Genomic DNA, 15,549 nt, shown 5'->3' with positions numbered 1-15,549 from the left:
AGCTTTGGCAATTTCTGCCTACACAAAGCATGAGATGGCAGTGCTAATTTTTAACATAGACATGCACCCTATTCACCCTATGTAATATTCCTTACATTTAGCTTTCTTGATAAAACTAATGTTTTCATATTGTGATCCTGAATTAAGCAGCATTTTTAGATTGCGGAAGGGGGGAGAACCCACTAGTGTTGTGAATTCTATGGTTTTATTTCTTTGTGCTAAATGTTGGTTTTGGGTCACATCCCAGGCCAAAGTAAACTTTGTTCAGATGAGTAATACTTGAAAGAAAGAAAGTCAGTTACGTTCCATTGTGTAGGACATTTCCAAAGGATAGTGTGCAGAAAAACTTCCATTTTTGGTTTGCAAAATTTCCTGTAGATTGTCCAATGTAGATTTGGTCTTACAGGAAGCTGAGTCAAAAAGCAATTGTTATTTCCACATTGTGGTCATACCTTTCGAACCACCCTGACTGTGTGTCTCTGACAGAGAAGTAAGTATGTATTATCAGCATACAGTAGTACCATCCTGCAAATAAAACTAGCTTAGAGCAGGGTTCCCCAGACTTGGGTCTCCAGCTGTTTTTGGACTACAACTCCCATCATCCCTAGCTAGCAGGACCAGTGGTCAGGGTTGATGGGAATTGTAGATCTGGAGAACCAAGTATTGGAAACCCTGGAGCCATTGAGGAAGACAGAGGCTTGACTAGAAAATGGCTGAAAGGGTTAAGCAACCCCCTTCTCTTTTCTTCAGTTTCCTTACATTCTGACCTGTACCACCCTGAGGCTGCTTTTGGCTTAAAACAGCATTGGAGCAAAAGATAAATCCACTGGTGTGTCATATTTTAAAAGCGCAGGGGCCACTGCTGCATAGCCATAGCTCCCTATTGTCCACGGGAAGCTGTTTGCTGCCAGTTTTGGCTTGCGCTTGCCCTCATTATCAAAAGAGGCCTTGAATAATTTGCTGTGGCTGCAACAGCTCATCTCCAAGTGCTTCTAATTGCATAATTCAAAATCCCCCAAACAGTTTTCCAGTCTGCAAACTATGAAATGTTTATGGAGTGTTTACAGCTCAGATGGCATAAATAGGGCAAGTGTGTGTGACATAAGACCACATTATTCTATTGTTGAGCAGGGAGCCATGTCTGCTGCTGAGTTTCTTGTGTTCTGTCAAATCCCTACTGTGGTTCTCTTTCCCACTGAATTATTTAGAACAACACTATCCTATGGTGTGTGTGGTATTCTCTCTCTCACCCCCCCTTTTTTTTATTTAGGAAGTTCTGAGGCAACAGACAGATTTCACGCGAAACACATCCTTGCCTTTCCCACCCGCAGCTTCTTCTGAAGAACAGAGAAAAGAAACTAAGTCAGATATGCAGGAATCTTTGCCAGGAGGCAGCTTGCTGTCACACCATAACCCTGGTATGAAAACAAGACGCTAAAATTCTGACATAGACCCAGGCTGTAAAGTATTTTCCATCACACAAACAACGTTCCCAGTTTTTATTAAGGGTTCACAAGATTGGGCATTTCTGCAACTTCTTCCTGAAGGCGTGCTGCTGGTTTTATTTATTTAAAGAATTTATAAACTGTACATCTTTCACAAATACCATGGTAGTGCCCCAAAAAAGAAATTAAAAATGAAATACAAGGTTACAACAACAAGATTGAATCAAATCTATCTGTAAAACCGGCATAAACCATGTCTGACAATGCTACCTGAAAAAGCATGGCTGAATTTTAAAAAGTCTCAAGGAGGCATTCAAAGGAATACAGGTGCCACTCTATTTTCCAGGGGGAATGCATTCCAAATTGTGGGTGCTACCATGCTAATAACTCTGCCCAAGTATTCATTAAGCAAACTTCCAAGGTGTGTTGCACCCTCAAGATGTCTTCACTAGATGATGTAGGGGTTTAAGTAGGAGGAGGTGGGAAAAGCCAGTCTCTCAAGTAAACAGCTCCTAGGCGGTTTAGGACTTTATATACTGTAGTAAAACCTTAAACCTGTAGTTCTGATTTCACATGCTATTAGTGGGACTGAGGGCACCCTCTCCACATCTTACGTTTTTCAACCACACATCTAAAAACAGGACATACAGATGTGATGAGCATTCTAGCAGGTGTATATCTGCTTACCCAAATTTGGGGTGGGCAGCGGTTATGGCCCTGCCCAGCATCCCGGGCCGGAAAGAGTCTTTTCACCCTTGTGGCCGGACATTGGGCTCTTCCTCAGCTGGCCACGGGAGGTTGGTGGGATTGCCCACCAAAACGTGAATGTATGTGACCAACGAGAGCGTCAGTGGAGGGCGGGACCTGGGCAGCAGACCGGAGTGAACAAGTCTTCACTCTGATCTGTCTCTGGAGGATGAAAGCCAACTGTGGCAAGGGGTCAGCAGTTCAGTTAGTGGAAGAGCAACCCACCCTATATGCTGTTCTTTAGGTACCATGTTAAGAAGATCTTGCTGTGGATCAAAATGGTCACCTTATTCAGGGCTGGGAAGGAACTTGCCTGCAAAAAAAAGGGGGGGGCCCGTTGGGTGCCTTCTTCATATCAGTCATCACAACTTTCAGTGGATAAGGCATTGGGTGGAATCCTTAGTCTGTTTCCCGGGTGTGGGGCATCACCTCGACTTAACCTGGTGTGATATTGCTGGGTACCCCGGTAAAGGGGTCTGAGTGGAAGTTTCTGTCCTGAAGCCAAAGGAAGAGCAGGCAGGCCATAGAACTTCCAGTAGCAGCCTGAGGAGTTGAGTTGTGCCTTGAAGTGGTCCCATAACCCAGGCATGATCCTGTCCAAGCTTCAGCCTGCAGCAGGGATGCTGATACAATGTGCACACCCAATGCCTAAGCCAAAGCCTACTTAACATCTTTAATCAATGAAATTGTGGCCAATTTTTAATCCCAGAAAGCTGTTGTGTCAAGTTTGTTCCACCTGTCCTCACCTCATGCTCCCGTCCACACTTTGTGCAAGTCTGCAAAGGCTGCCTTGTCGGAGATTGACTCTGATTCCAACATATATACTTCAGCAAGGGCAGGAAAAGTTCCAGGTTTGCTTCTGTGCCCTACATCAAACATGCTGACTGAACGCTTTCTGTAGCATGAACAATAAAATGATCCCTACAAATGATGCATATGATGAATTGGGCACTTTAAATTTAGTTCAGGTGTGTGCTACAGAATAACCTTTATCACAGCAAATTTAAAAGTGTTATTAGTAGGTTATTCATCATGGGTTAGGAGTCTTAAAAAGATTTTTCAGCATTGCCTAATGGCACTTCATACCATAATGGTTAATTAAGCTGATAGGGCAAAAAAAATCCTACTTGTTATTCTTGAGTATCACACTGCTATTAAGTAAGTAAGCGATATTTTTGTTTTCCACACAGTTCAGTCTTCAGTGCTGATTGAAAGAGAAGATATAAAGCCACTTAAGAAGGTCAGTCATTCTTCCCCAGAACAACCTTCATGGATGGAACTTGCCAAAAAGAAATCTCAAGCTTGGAGCGACATGCCTCAGAGGATAAAATAGAGTATGCATTTTTATGCATAATAGTTGTTCTAGATTTTTTTTTATTGGGCTATGTTAATTGAACAGATAGTTAATCATGAAATCTATTATGTTGGCCACACATTTGTATTCTCAACCCACTGTGTAGCAGTGAAGATTCTGCTAGAAAGCTAATGCTGCGCTCTTTGTTTTTTGCTTGGAAAAATAATCTGTTGCAGATGATGTTGCTTATCTTACATCTTCTTTGTTTCTTTCCCCTCTGCAAAATGGTTTGTGATGGATAAGCTTTGGAATATTTACTAACTATTGGTTTACCATTGTTTTGTTACCTTGTAACTAATCTTCCTATCAAAGTTCTTCCTCCCACTTTTTTTGAGCTATGAAACTAAATTCTTCCGCAGAAACACACATGCAAAACAAATGATGTTAGGTTGATAGATTAACAGAAAATTAAAAAATGGTAGCATTGTGGTGTAAACGTGGAAATAGGCTGGAATGCTAATTTATTGTCTGGACTGATTCAGTCACTACTACTCTCTCCCCACTCCCCAAACCTCTGCACACTTTTGGGTCAGGATCAGAACCAAGCATTAGACGTATGTGCTACTTGACAATACCCAAGAAAGTCATGACTCCACTGGAAGAACCCTCATTTATTTGAACTCCAAATAGGTAGCATAGTTACAGGAAAAGGGAGAATCTGTATTTAAAAATTCAAGATCTCCTGTTGCAGTTGTTGATGTAGTGAGGATTGGAAGAAAGAGCACACATGCTTGATTTTGCCACATCTAGTTGACTAGTGGGCATTCAGTAGCGTCTGAACAGCCCCATGATTTCAAATCCTAAACTGAGCTGACAAGGAATTTATATCCGGGATGAGGGATATGTTGCCCTTCCAGATGTTGCTGGCTGGGAACTCCCATCATCCCAGATCATGGGCCATACCTGCTGGGGTTGGCCAATGGGGAGTTGGACTCCCAACGACATGTAGAGGTCCACAGGTTCCCTTCTCCTGATCCACGTCTATGTAAAAAATTAGACCAGGCACCCCCAAACTCAGCCCTCCAGCTGTTTTGGGACTACAATTCCCATCATCCCTGACCACTGGTCCTGTTAGGTAGGGATGATGGGAGTTGTAGTCCCAAAACAGCTGGAGGGCCAAGTTTGGGTATGCCTGAATTAGACATTGCTTTAACCTCTGTTTCGTAACCGTATCATTTTCTAATCTAGAAGCTCCGTTGCTGCTCTTACACTTTGGAGAAACGACCTTATCCATGATATTGAAGGCTAGTCATAATGCCTGCCAGAGTTTTCACATTTTAAAGTTATGCACAGCTGTAAAAAAGGAAAGCCAATTTCACACATATATATAATATCACAACAGAAAATTCGAGACAAAACTGGCTGATGCTACTTACTTTCTTATCTGCACAGTTGGGGTAATCAGCCTGTGAATAAATGCATAGCCGTTGGATTCAGGGTCAGCGGGAAAAAAAGACCAAACTTCAGTCCCTAGTAAGGGAAACAGTTGGCAAGCTTTGTTTATCTAACAAAGGAGAAAATATTACTTTGTCCTTCATTGTACATTGATAATCCAAAATTGCCCGGATGAGTGGCCTTCATTCTGCCCTCTTTTTGCATGCATGTTCAATATACATTTTCAATTATGTTACAGGTGATCGCTAGGATTTTGTTAGCATGTGATGTAATGCTGGATATATATATTTTCCTGCTGCTGTTACTTTAGGTGCCTTTTGATGTGTAATAAAATGGATACCATGTAAAACATCTTTCCACGGCAACAAAAATAACCACTGGATTTTATACATAAGGTACAGCCTTAGCACCTTCAGTATTCTTGAAGGTGTGGTATCAGTTAAACTGAATTTATTGAGTGTTGCAGTATTGCAGAAAGGCACTAGATTGGTGGCAGAGTTCATGCTTTGTTTGTGCAAGGCTCAATAGTCACTTGGGCAGCAATCCTGGTTCTCTCATGTGGCAGACAGAGGCTCAGGCCTTATCTATGTATGTACACCAAGCACCTTAGATAAGCCACCCACATAATTCTGAAAACATGGTGTATATCTGTGGGTTTTCCTGTGGGTTTTATTACCACCTTTCGCCTAACCTGCTTTAACTCCATGCATGGGGTGTTTACAAATGTTTTCAGTATGTCTCAAGTCCATGATTTTGGGGTTGAACAAGCTAAACAGGAAAGCCCACTCAAGGTGCATGCTTCTTGTGATCATCAGCAATATTCTTATTACGTGCCACCGAAAGAGGGACCAGGGATGCAAATGGTAAATTATCAGAAAGCAATAGGAGTACATAATTCCAAGAATGTGGCTGTGTGCATACTGCATTCCATAGAAAGCTTTCACTTTAAAAAAACAAAACAAAAAACCTAACCCAAATTCCCTGTGATTATCTGAACCCTGGGGAACTGTGGCTTTGTGTAAACTACGGCTAGTGAGAACAGGCCAGAAATCATGGTTTGATCCAGGCTTGTTCTTACTAGCTGTACTTTAAATGAAACCAGTGTTTCCTAAGTTCAGACATGCTTTTGGTCTCCTCCTCCTAGCATGTGAAAGAGGATGGAGTGTGTGAGCCTGAGGTTTGTCCAGGTTCATTTGTGTAGTGGGAAACCATGGTTTACTATTATGTCCGAACCGAGCCCTAGACTTTTCAACATTTTAAATGCATATTTAAAGATGCCTTTGCTTTTGAAAATTGTTCAGATATTGACCTATAGTTGAGCTTTATTCCATAGTGTTAGGACAATGTTGATACTATGTTACTTTTTGCATATCCTATGTCAGCCAAATGCTTAAATTTGGCAAACAGGACATACAGTACTAATCTGTGTATTTGCAGTGAATAGAATGGCTTGCTTTCTGTATCTACTACAAGGAAAAACCTTGCAAGGAATTTTAAACTGCATTTTAGTTTAGGAGTGCTGCAGTGGACTATCTAACATGTTCTGTTGTTTAATGCACATACATTTTCTATCACATCTTCTAAAGAAATGCAAGGCAGAGGTCAGTCATAAGCTATGTCTACAAAGCAAGTAACTGCTACAGAAATCGCAATAAAAATAATGAAAGTCAAATGCTAGAGGGTCCCCCCCCCCCCCGGAGCAGAAATGATGTACTCTGTATTAACTACAGCATATGGAGTAAAATGCAAGGCTAATTTTAGACGGAGAACACTTCTGGTTTTAAATAGTTTTGTAATATTTAAACTTAACTGTGAGTTGTGTTTTTTAAAAACATTGTAAATCTTGCTTCGATTTTTATGACTTGCACTATTTCTAATTTTTGCTTCTCTGTGTAATGTTAACTACCTTAACTTTACATCTCTGCAATGTGCTGCACATGCTGAGCATGTTTACATGGTAGTAAATCCTAGTAAGTCGCATGGGACTTACTCACTAGTAATCCATGTTTAGGATTGCAGCCTTAGTTTTTTTTAATGTCGACTAAATTATTTTTATTGTTTTGTATAGAGAACTGCAATAAACTTGTGAGTCCAGAGTATCTTGTTGGACATTACTGACTGTGTAATGTGTTAACACATGCTGGACCCTATCCATGGGGATGTTAGAAGCTGCCTTACACAGAGTAAATGTCTGTGGGACAAGTGTATATGTGGAGGAGCCCTGAAACTAAGGAGGAGACAGCTAGCAGGCAGTGCCACTCCCTTGATCTGCTTTGCTCCCCCCCCCCCCCATGATGCAATCATAGCCAGGGACCACTGCAAATAATGGATATAAAATGGTGCTGTGTTCTACCAGCTGCTGAACAAGCTCCAGTGGAGAAATCCTGTGTCAGAAACATTGCAGAAAAGTATTTTGTACCTCCTCATTGCCTTGGCCTTGCAGAGTTTTGAATTCCATGGTGTTTTGTGTCTGGATAGCCACCCTGAGTATTGCTAAATTGGGATATTTGGTTTGCAAGGGTGACAGAGGACAAAAAATGGTTGGGATGTGCATTAACTTTAGGCTGTCGGGGTTATTAACCAAACAGCCCATAGAGCACTGTGAGAGTTCCTTCTGAGTAAACATGTTTAAGGTTTCACTTTAAATGTAGTGTTCCCCATCAAATTGGAGTGAATGTAGCCGCTGGGCAGAATCTTAACATGGCATCTATGAAGAATTCTAGACTTGCCAAATAAGACAGCTTGTCAAGAGTCTAGGCATGTCTAGGTAAAGGTAAAGGGACCCCTGACCATTAGGTCCAGTCGTGTCCGACTCTGGGGTTGCGGTGCTCATCTCGCTTTATTGGCCAAGGGAGCCAGTGTACAGCTTCCGGGTCATGTGGCCAGCATGACTAAGCCGCTTCTGATGAACCAGAGCAGCGCACGGAAACGCCGTTTACCTTCCCGCCAGAGCGGTACCTATTTATCTACTTGTGACGTGTTTTTGAACTGCTAGGTTGGCAGGAGCAGGGACCGAGCAATGGGAGCTCACCCTGTCGCGGGGATTCGAACCGCCGACCTTCTGATCAGCAAGTCCTAGGCTCTGTGGTTTAACCCACAGCGCCACCCGCGTCCATGTAGGCTCGGCATGAGAAGGCATGTCTACTCAGAAGTAATTGCATTGCATGTGCTTGGATACTCCCAACTATGTGTGCATAGGATTGCAGCTTTAGCAGTACAAAAACATTTTGCTTGAATGCTTGCACCCAGAGTTTCTTACAAATCGTTAGTGAGGGGCAAATTGTGAGATCCTACAACATGAACGTTTTGTTGCTCTCTGATTTATAAATGTTCCTTGAATGTTTTGGGGTAAGCAAGGTTTCTGTTATTCTCTACTATATAAGTATGTATTTTTAAAAAAGTGGTATGATTGCTGAGGTCCCTTACACAGCCACTTTTGTTATAGGATCTTTCAATGTCTACATTTTGCTTGGATTTTCCACTTCTCTGTGTATATTGGCTCGGTGCCCAGAACACCTATCTGTGAATTGCTCTCAAACAGCTTAAGTGGATGTCATCCAGGAAAATCTTACTATTTCCTCTTTTCAGCAACAACGATCCAAAGAAGTAGTGTTTCAATAAGTTCTGTGGAAACTTTATTTGGGGCAATTGAAATAAGGAACCTAAATGTCTTCGTTTCGCTTTGCAATATCTGTCTTCCTTGCCACATTCTGCTCTTACTACTAGAGGCAAGAGTAATTAACTTTCCCTTTTTTGTACATTCTTTTGTTTTGTTACACATACTTTATCAATCTTATATTATGCACTGCACATTTAGCAACCTAAATGATTGATGTTCTCTGAGGCTATCCCTGTACTATAGCCTTTGACTATAAAAACAATAGGCATTATCAATTGAGAAACCAGCTACATCCTAGAAATTAATCATCACTGCTATTATCTATGCCCATTTCAAAATAAGTGTCCTTTAAGGGATTATTTAATGAAGGCCAATGCAAGTGAGAGAAAACACATGAACTATTAACTTGAGAAGAATCTCGGACCACTTAGTGCAGTAAACAGTGGGCTACTTTTCTTGCGATTGTACAAAGTGCTGAAAAGAGAACTAAAATAGACACTGCTCAAACGCTTATTATCCGTGTATCAACATAGCATGAAAAGGAGGAGTATGCAGTTCTAAAAAGCCATCCATTTATTCAGAAGCCATGTTTGGATTTGCAAGAACACAGTGCAGTGAAATCACTAGCATGTCCTTGGAACACCCATGATATTCCCATTGTTGGTGGCATAATTCTTACTCTAATGTCCATGTTTTTACAACAACAGCAACAACAACAGAGTTCTGTGGCATTTTACAGGCAAACAAATATATTAAAGCATAAATATTCATAGTAGAAGACCCTTCTTCCTTGGATGTTTGATGTTGGCTCTGATGAAATAGGCTCATTTTCTTCATTTTTAACATTTTCATTTAGGTGATTTATATGCCACTTTATGTTTGCTTGGTTTTTTTAAAATCCCTCATCCTGAAGTGGTTTAAAAGTTCCTAAAAATATAAGTCAAAAGACAACAATGCAATAAAACAAAAATATAGATTTTAGAGCAGTAGCAAGATAGCAATTAGGTAAAATATCCCATCAAATATGCAATCATGTATTTGTAGGTAATAGCTGTACCCTCACTTCTGCTGCTATTTCCCCTGTCCAAATTCATACCAGAAGGTGGTAGAAAGTTGCACACTCATCCCTGGAGCTGTCACCAGGCCACACCTGCAATCATTTCTACCCCAAATTCAAAAAAATGGCATTAGGAAAAGGGTTAATCCCTCCTTTCTCCCAGTGCCACTGCTCTGATCACAACTGGACCATGTTGCTGTAAAAAAACAGGGGAGGCCAATAAGAAATGATAGTGAGTCCCCGTGCAATGTGTGTGGTTTAGCCCTGCAGCAGCAGAATAAAAACATGTCTATGGAATCATTTCCATTCTACCATTTTTATTTTTGCCACGTATGGTCGTGGCGGAAGGGGGGGGGAGCTGTCACAGGGAATCTTTTTTTCCATTAGCAGGATTTGTGAGTTAAGTGCATTTCTGTATGACATCTCCTTCGCTCTGGAAGCTTCTTTGCCTTGGGCATGTGTTTTTTATTTGTTTTGCCAGTATAAGGCTGTTTCAGGTGAAAACATGAGGGAGTTTCCTTAAATTCAGGTTCTGCAACTGATCACATTCTGCCGGGGAACATAGATGCGGGGCACTTGACGCTTGAGGCAGATGGCTACATGACCTTTTTAAAGTTGAGCAGTGCCTCAAGCTGATTCCAAAAGAGACTCCTGGTTTAAATTGTTTTATTGTGATTCCACATTCCCCCCACACCTCTTTTTAGACACCCTGAATCTTTCTGAGGTACAGAATTTAACTTAGCCTGAAGTAACTGGTAGAAGATAAGGTTAGGCATAGTTTTGACTTGCTTAGTCAAAGGACAAAGGGAATTTCTCTAACTTGTTTGTTCTGAGCACATCCTGCTCCTCCCAAGGGTATTAATTTGTGTGGCTTTCGGAATTGAGTTTGATACAGGCAGGCAGGGAGGAAGAGAAAGGAAGAAAACTAAATGAAAAAGAGCTGTTATTGAGCAAAAGAGCGGTTTTCTGCCACTTTTCACAGTAGTAGCTCCCAATGGTAGTTGGATTTGGTATTTTTATCCATTCTCTAGGTAAGGAACTTCTTATTTAATCCCAAGACTGCAAATAGAGAACCGCTGAAATAATCATCTACTCATATTTACTCAGAGAAGACACCATCCAGGACAGAGACAAGACGGATAAGATCTTCTGTTTGCCTTACTTTCCTGGCTGAACAACATATTAACGTTTTCCCCATATCTAGCCCAAATTAATCCTGTCATTAACTCTTGGTATGGGTCAGATGAATTCAAGAAACATAAGACACTGAAAGGAATGCTACCAAACGCTAATAGCATGATTGAGTGAACAAGGATGAACCCCCTCCGTGACCAATGAACTGGTTCCCAGTAGGTCACAAAACCTGCCAACCATCATTAGCTTATTTTCAGCCAGATATTTATTTTCTTCAAGCAGCTCTTTGAATGGATATAACTGTACTGCAGACTACAGAGGAGGCAGAGGATTCTGTCACTTCCATATGATGTCCTTTTCCAGATGTCATAATGTTGTGGTGGGCTGGCAGCTACACACTAATTCAGAGCCCAGACCATTCACAACCACACATTCACAAAGAATGTCCTGTTCACAGGCTTCCCACAGAGAACAGGTTGTTGGACAAAATGGGCCATTGGTATGATCTAGCAGACTCTTCTTACCTTCTTATGCCATCTTGACAAGAATATGATTGAAAGGTGGGGTGTTTTATTGCCAAAACGTATAATTAATCACACACATACCCCAACAAGAAGCATCCATTAAAAAAATAATCTGTATGGGGCCTGTCTTCTTGCTATTTTCACTCCTAGCAGCCATGTCAGGAAGTGTTCTTAAATGTCACCAGTATATTGGTAACAGCGGACTTTAAACTACAGCACTTTCGTCAACCGTTCTGAATGCAACCGCGACTGCAATAGGCCGTTCATTCCAGGGAACAGCCCCAGGGAAAACAGCACAGCAGCCATTGAACGGAAACTCCTCCCACTCAAATCTTAACAACACAATGTGCCTCTTTAAAAATGTGTAATTTACGAATAAACTTCTGTCTGGCTGCAGTTTTTTAATGGTATGTTACCATATCTTCTCTACCCTGCCGGTATAAGAATACACCTTGAAGTGCTGAAAATAATGGAGCATGTCTGTGTCAAATTTTTTCTTATAATTTGCAGCTTTGTTCCTTTCAAGGCTATGAATCGCAGGAACAGAGGAATCATAATCATGACATAAATTATGCTGGCATCGCAGCTTTGGTAGTTATCAAATTTGTCATCTCTGGCACTTCACCAACCCCAGCCGTGGTTTATTAATTGCTTTGTAACTCTGCCTGCCAGTTACACTTAAATGTTTGATCTTGCCTGTCCCCAGCCCTACATATTTTAAATAGCTGCATTGTTGGCAGGTGAGATGAATGTAGAGGCATCAGGGTTGGCAACAGCATCTGGCACGGTTGGGAAACTGCCAGGGCCCACTGCTGATGCCCCTTTTTAAGAACAACAACAAAACCACCCTAGTCCTTTGCCCTGTGCAATGTTGAGTGCCTGGGTCTTGCTGCCATATTTGTTTCCCAGAATGCCCCTGACGTAACAGCTCTGCAAGGCCTTAAAGACAGGAGTAGTCAAGCTGGTGCCCACATTTATCAGGGTGGAGGAGTTTGGATTTGATATCCCACTTTATCACTACCCTAAGGTGAGTGAGGCTGAGAGACTTCAGAGAAGTGTGACTAGCCCAAGGTCACCCAGCAGCTGCATGTGGAGGAGTGGGGAATCAAACCCGGTTCACCAGATTACAAGTCCACCACTCTTAACCACTACACCACCAGTACCTCCTGTGGCACACATGAAAGATATCAGCATATATCGTGCTCTACCCACAAAAAGGTGACAGAATGCACTTCCTCAAGAAAACCCATCCCAGAACCCAAAGAGGATCTCTTCAGGCTCCGGGGAAATGGGAGGCAGTCTCCTTGCCAACCAGAGGCTTGTTGAGGCTGCTTGGCTGAAGCGAAGGGAACCTTCCACACCTCAGCCGAGCAGCTTAACAAGCCCCCTCCCCTGCGCTGCTCTGGCTTGTGCTTGCTCACAGATGGGGACAATTCGCTATCCAGCTTTAATTTGCTTTTGTGAATTTTTTTGGAATCTGGGAAAGCCTGTGATAATTCCTTCTAGGGTGATGTGTGCCAAACTGTCCAAATGTTGTGGAGCTACTTGCGACTACATTTACAACTTTTGGAAACTGAAACGCTGTACATTTATTGTGAAGGCAGGGGAGCGGGGTGGGGGGCTCAGTGCTAGAAAACAACACAAGTCCAGGTTGCTGGTCTGCTGGGGATCAAGGAGGACGGTGTGCACATTTCTGGCAGCGCTAACTGCAAAAAGCAGGTGAAGTACAAATCAGCACCATTGTTTACAAAAGGCACGGCATAGTTGAAACCACTGAGATTTGTTCTTGTAATCAAAGCCCAGAGCAGAAATCAAAGGAAATAACATAGTTCGTATCTATGCTTTTTAAAATTTTCTTTATTGTTATTAGAATGGATGCAATCAAAAGAACAGCTAACATTCCGTGGGAGTTTCATGAACAGGATATTGATTACAAAAATGCTAAGCATGTATGTCACAGGTGGGAGAAAATGGGATGGCGACGGCGGCAGAAGCTAGAATGCGTCTTCTCAAATAAAGGATGTCCAGCTCAATTCTTATTGGCCGGATCTTGCTCCTTTTAATTAATTATTTGTTTCTTCTAGGATGGTTCTTCATTTCTCAAAAGTAGACTTAGAAAAGTTCTTAGAAAAGTTCCCTTATTCTTTTCCTTCACTCTTAAATTACCTTCTACTTAGTAATTCTACTGTTTCTCTTACCCTTAATACTTGTGAGTAAAGGAAGAAACAAGACATTACTTTAGAAATAGTAAGAATAACAATATACATGAGTATATTCACAAAATCTTTAGATTCATTTTGCAAAATAATACGTAACTTGAACTAGTGTGAAACACAGCTGCACCATTTTTATTGCCTCTTTCCTGTGTGTGAAAAGAGAGCTGGGAGGGAAGTTATATGTACGCCCATCACACACACACAACACACACTGTCTTACCTTGTTATTGCTGTATTTGCTCTTTGCCCACTGCTTTCTGATCATAGGTTCTTTAATGGCTTTGGTGTCATTAAAAATGCAGAGGTTTTGGCCTCAGCAGCTGGCATAGAGGGGTAAAAGCTGGAGCCCACAAAGACTTGCTGCGGTTGACCCTGGCCTTCTTTTGAACATACATATTTCTATATATGCCTATATAATAAAAATGTAAGAATGTCGTCATGCAGTCCTCGTGGGAGGATTTGCAGTGGTGCATCACAATCCTTGATTTTCATGAAGTCAGGGTGGAGTAGAGGAGCAAAAGTGAAGCAGGATTGTACAGCAGCAGTGGCTATGACATGAGAGAGAAGGGAGGGATACCGAGAGGGGGAAATTGTTGGTTTAAAACAACAGCAGACATTTGAGTAAAGCAGAGATGGGTGAAAACAGAGGAAATTTGTAGTTTTTAAGAAGGTTTGACTATTACTTTGAAATATCTGGGGGCGCTGCATTCTTTTTCTCTCTCACATGAGACAGCTGAGGAATGGAAGAGGGAGAAGTTTGAGTACAGCAAGAAGGGAGCTACACTGAAAAGCAGAAAGCGGATGTTTTAAACAGTGGCAGAAGTTTGAGTAAAGCAGTGATGGAAGAACAAGTGGCAGCTTTAAACAATGGCAGATATTTGAGTAGAGCAAGCAGAGGATAGCACTGAGTGGGGGAGAGTGGTAGTTTAAAACAAGGGTTGAGTACTGCAAGAAGGAAGCTGGGAAAGGTTCTGTAGCATTAGCTTCTTTGTTGTATCCATCGCTGCTACTTCTTCTTGTCAAAACCAGATTATTTTTAAAAACAACGTATCAGTATCCCTCAAGTCATTTTTTAAAAGTTAACACAGAGATCTAATCTTTAGCTGCATCAAACATTCTGATAAAGGTACCTTCTGCAAGACCTCTCTATTAGTTCTTGGTTTTTAAAGTCCTGTTGTATACACTGCAATTTTTCAAGATGCTGAGCCCTTGAGAGATAGAAATCTCATTTCATTTGAGCTGGCAGGCAAGTTGTGCCCAGGTGAGGAACAAAGTGTGGCTACAGAAATATGTCACCTCACACATGAAAAACTGCACTAATCTGCCACATCAGCAGTGACAATGGGCATATAACGGGTTCTATTTACTAAGCAGACTTTATATAGTAAAACTAAAATCAGATTCAATGTTTAAAATGTTAAAAAAAGTAGTAGTATGGGCTGGCTCCTTGATTTGGAAGGTGAAAACTTGCAGCACTAATTCCACAAAACCTTATTGTCTGGAGGAGGAAGCCAAGGAAACAATCCTGCTCAAGTGAGACATTGCATTCAGAGCATTAGGGGATAGGAAAAATCAAAGGGGATGCTAATGTCAGACAAGAGGGTGGATCTGAACCAAAGATGCCAAAAATCCCTATCGTGACCTCACAAACCCAAGATCAGTAGATTGCAGTTTGCTGCTTCTCTCAGCAGTATTGCCCAGCTGCTGGGACCTGGCAAGCCACTTCCAGCCGCAGAAAACAGCCACAGTCCTCTGAGCACTTAAGTCCCTATTGAACACAGTGGGACATTTGCAAGAACTGACCTTCTAATGAGTTTGCTCGAATTTTTCAAGGTGCAAGGATCTGGAAATTACACAGCACAAACCCCCAGCTCTCCCGCACTTCAGCTATCAATAGGAGGTGAAAGAAAACTCGCGAGATTTCTATTAAAAAAAAACCCTAGTCCGAGACTGACATCTGACTACACCATCCGCTGGAACGTGCCATCCAGTAAAGGACGACCATTGGCTTCTTGCGCGGGTTGGGTTGGCCAATGGAGGTTCGGGTGAGGTGAAAGG

At 41.8% G+C, this 15,549-nt stretch overlaps 1 protein-coding gene across 4 annotated transcripts in view; it reads left to right on the top strand.

Annotated features, from left to right (window-relative positions):
• The window catches only part of CRACDL (CRACD like), a 55,819-nt gene extending 50,529 nt beyond the window's left edge, over positions 1-5,290 (top strand). For all 4 annotated transcript variants that reach the window (XM_053384159.1, XM_053384161.1, XM_053384158.1 and 1 more), the window contains exons 10-11: positions 1,271-1,418; positions 3,383-5,290. In XM_053384159.1, coding sequence (XP_053240134.1) covers positions 1,271-1,418; positions 3,383-3,525 — 291 coding nt within the window. In that variant the 3' untranslated portion in view covers positions 3,526-5,290. The remainder of the gene's footprint in view (positions 1-1,270; positions 1,419-3,382) is intronic.
• Positions 5,291-15,549: the final 10,259 nt, after the last annotated feature.

The sequence above is a fragment of the Podarcis raffonei genome, chromosome 4, assembly GCF_027172205.1.
Source record: "Podarcis raffonei isolate rPodRaf1 chromosome 4, rPodRaf1.pri, whole genome shotgun sequence".
NCBI classification, from domain to species: Eukaryota; Metazoa; Chordata; class Lepidosauria; order Squamata; family Lacertidae; genus Podarcis; species Podarcis raffonei.
Note: the sequence above shows the minus strand (reverse complement) of the source record. Positions and strands in the feature narration are given on the sequence as shown.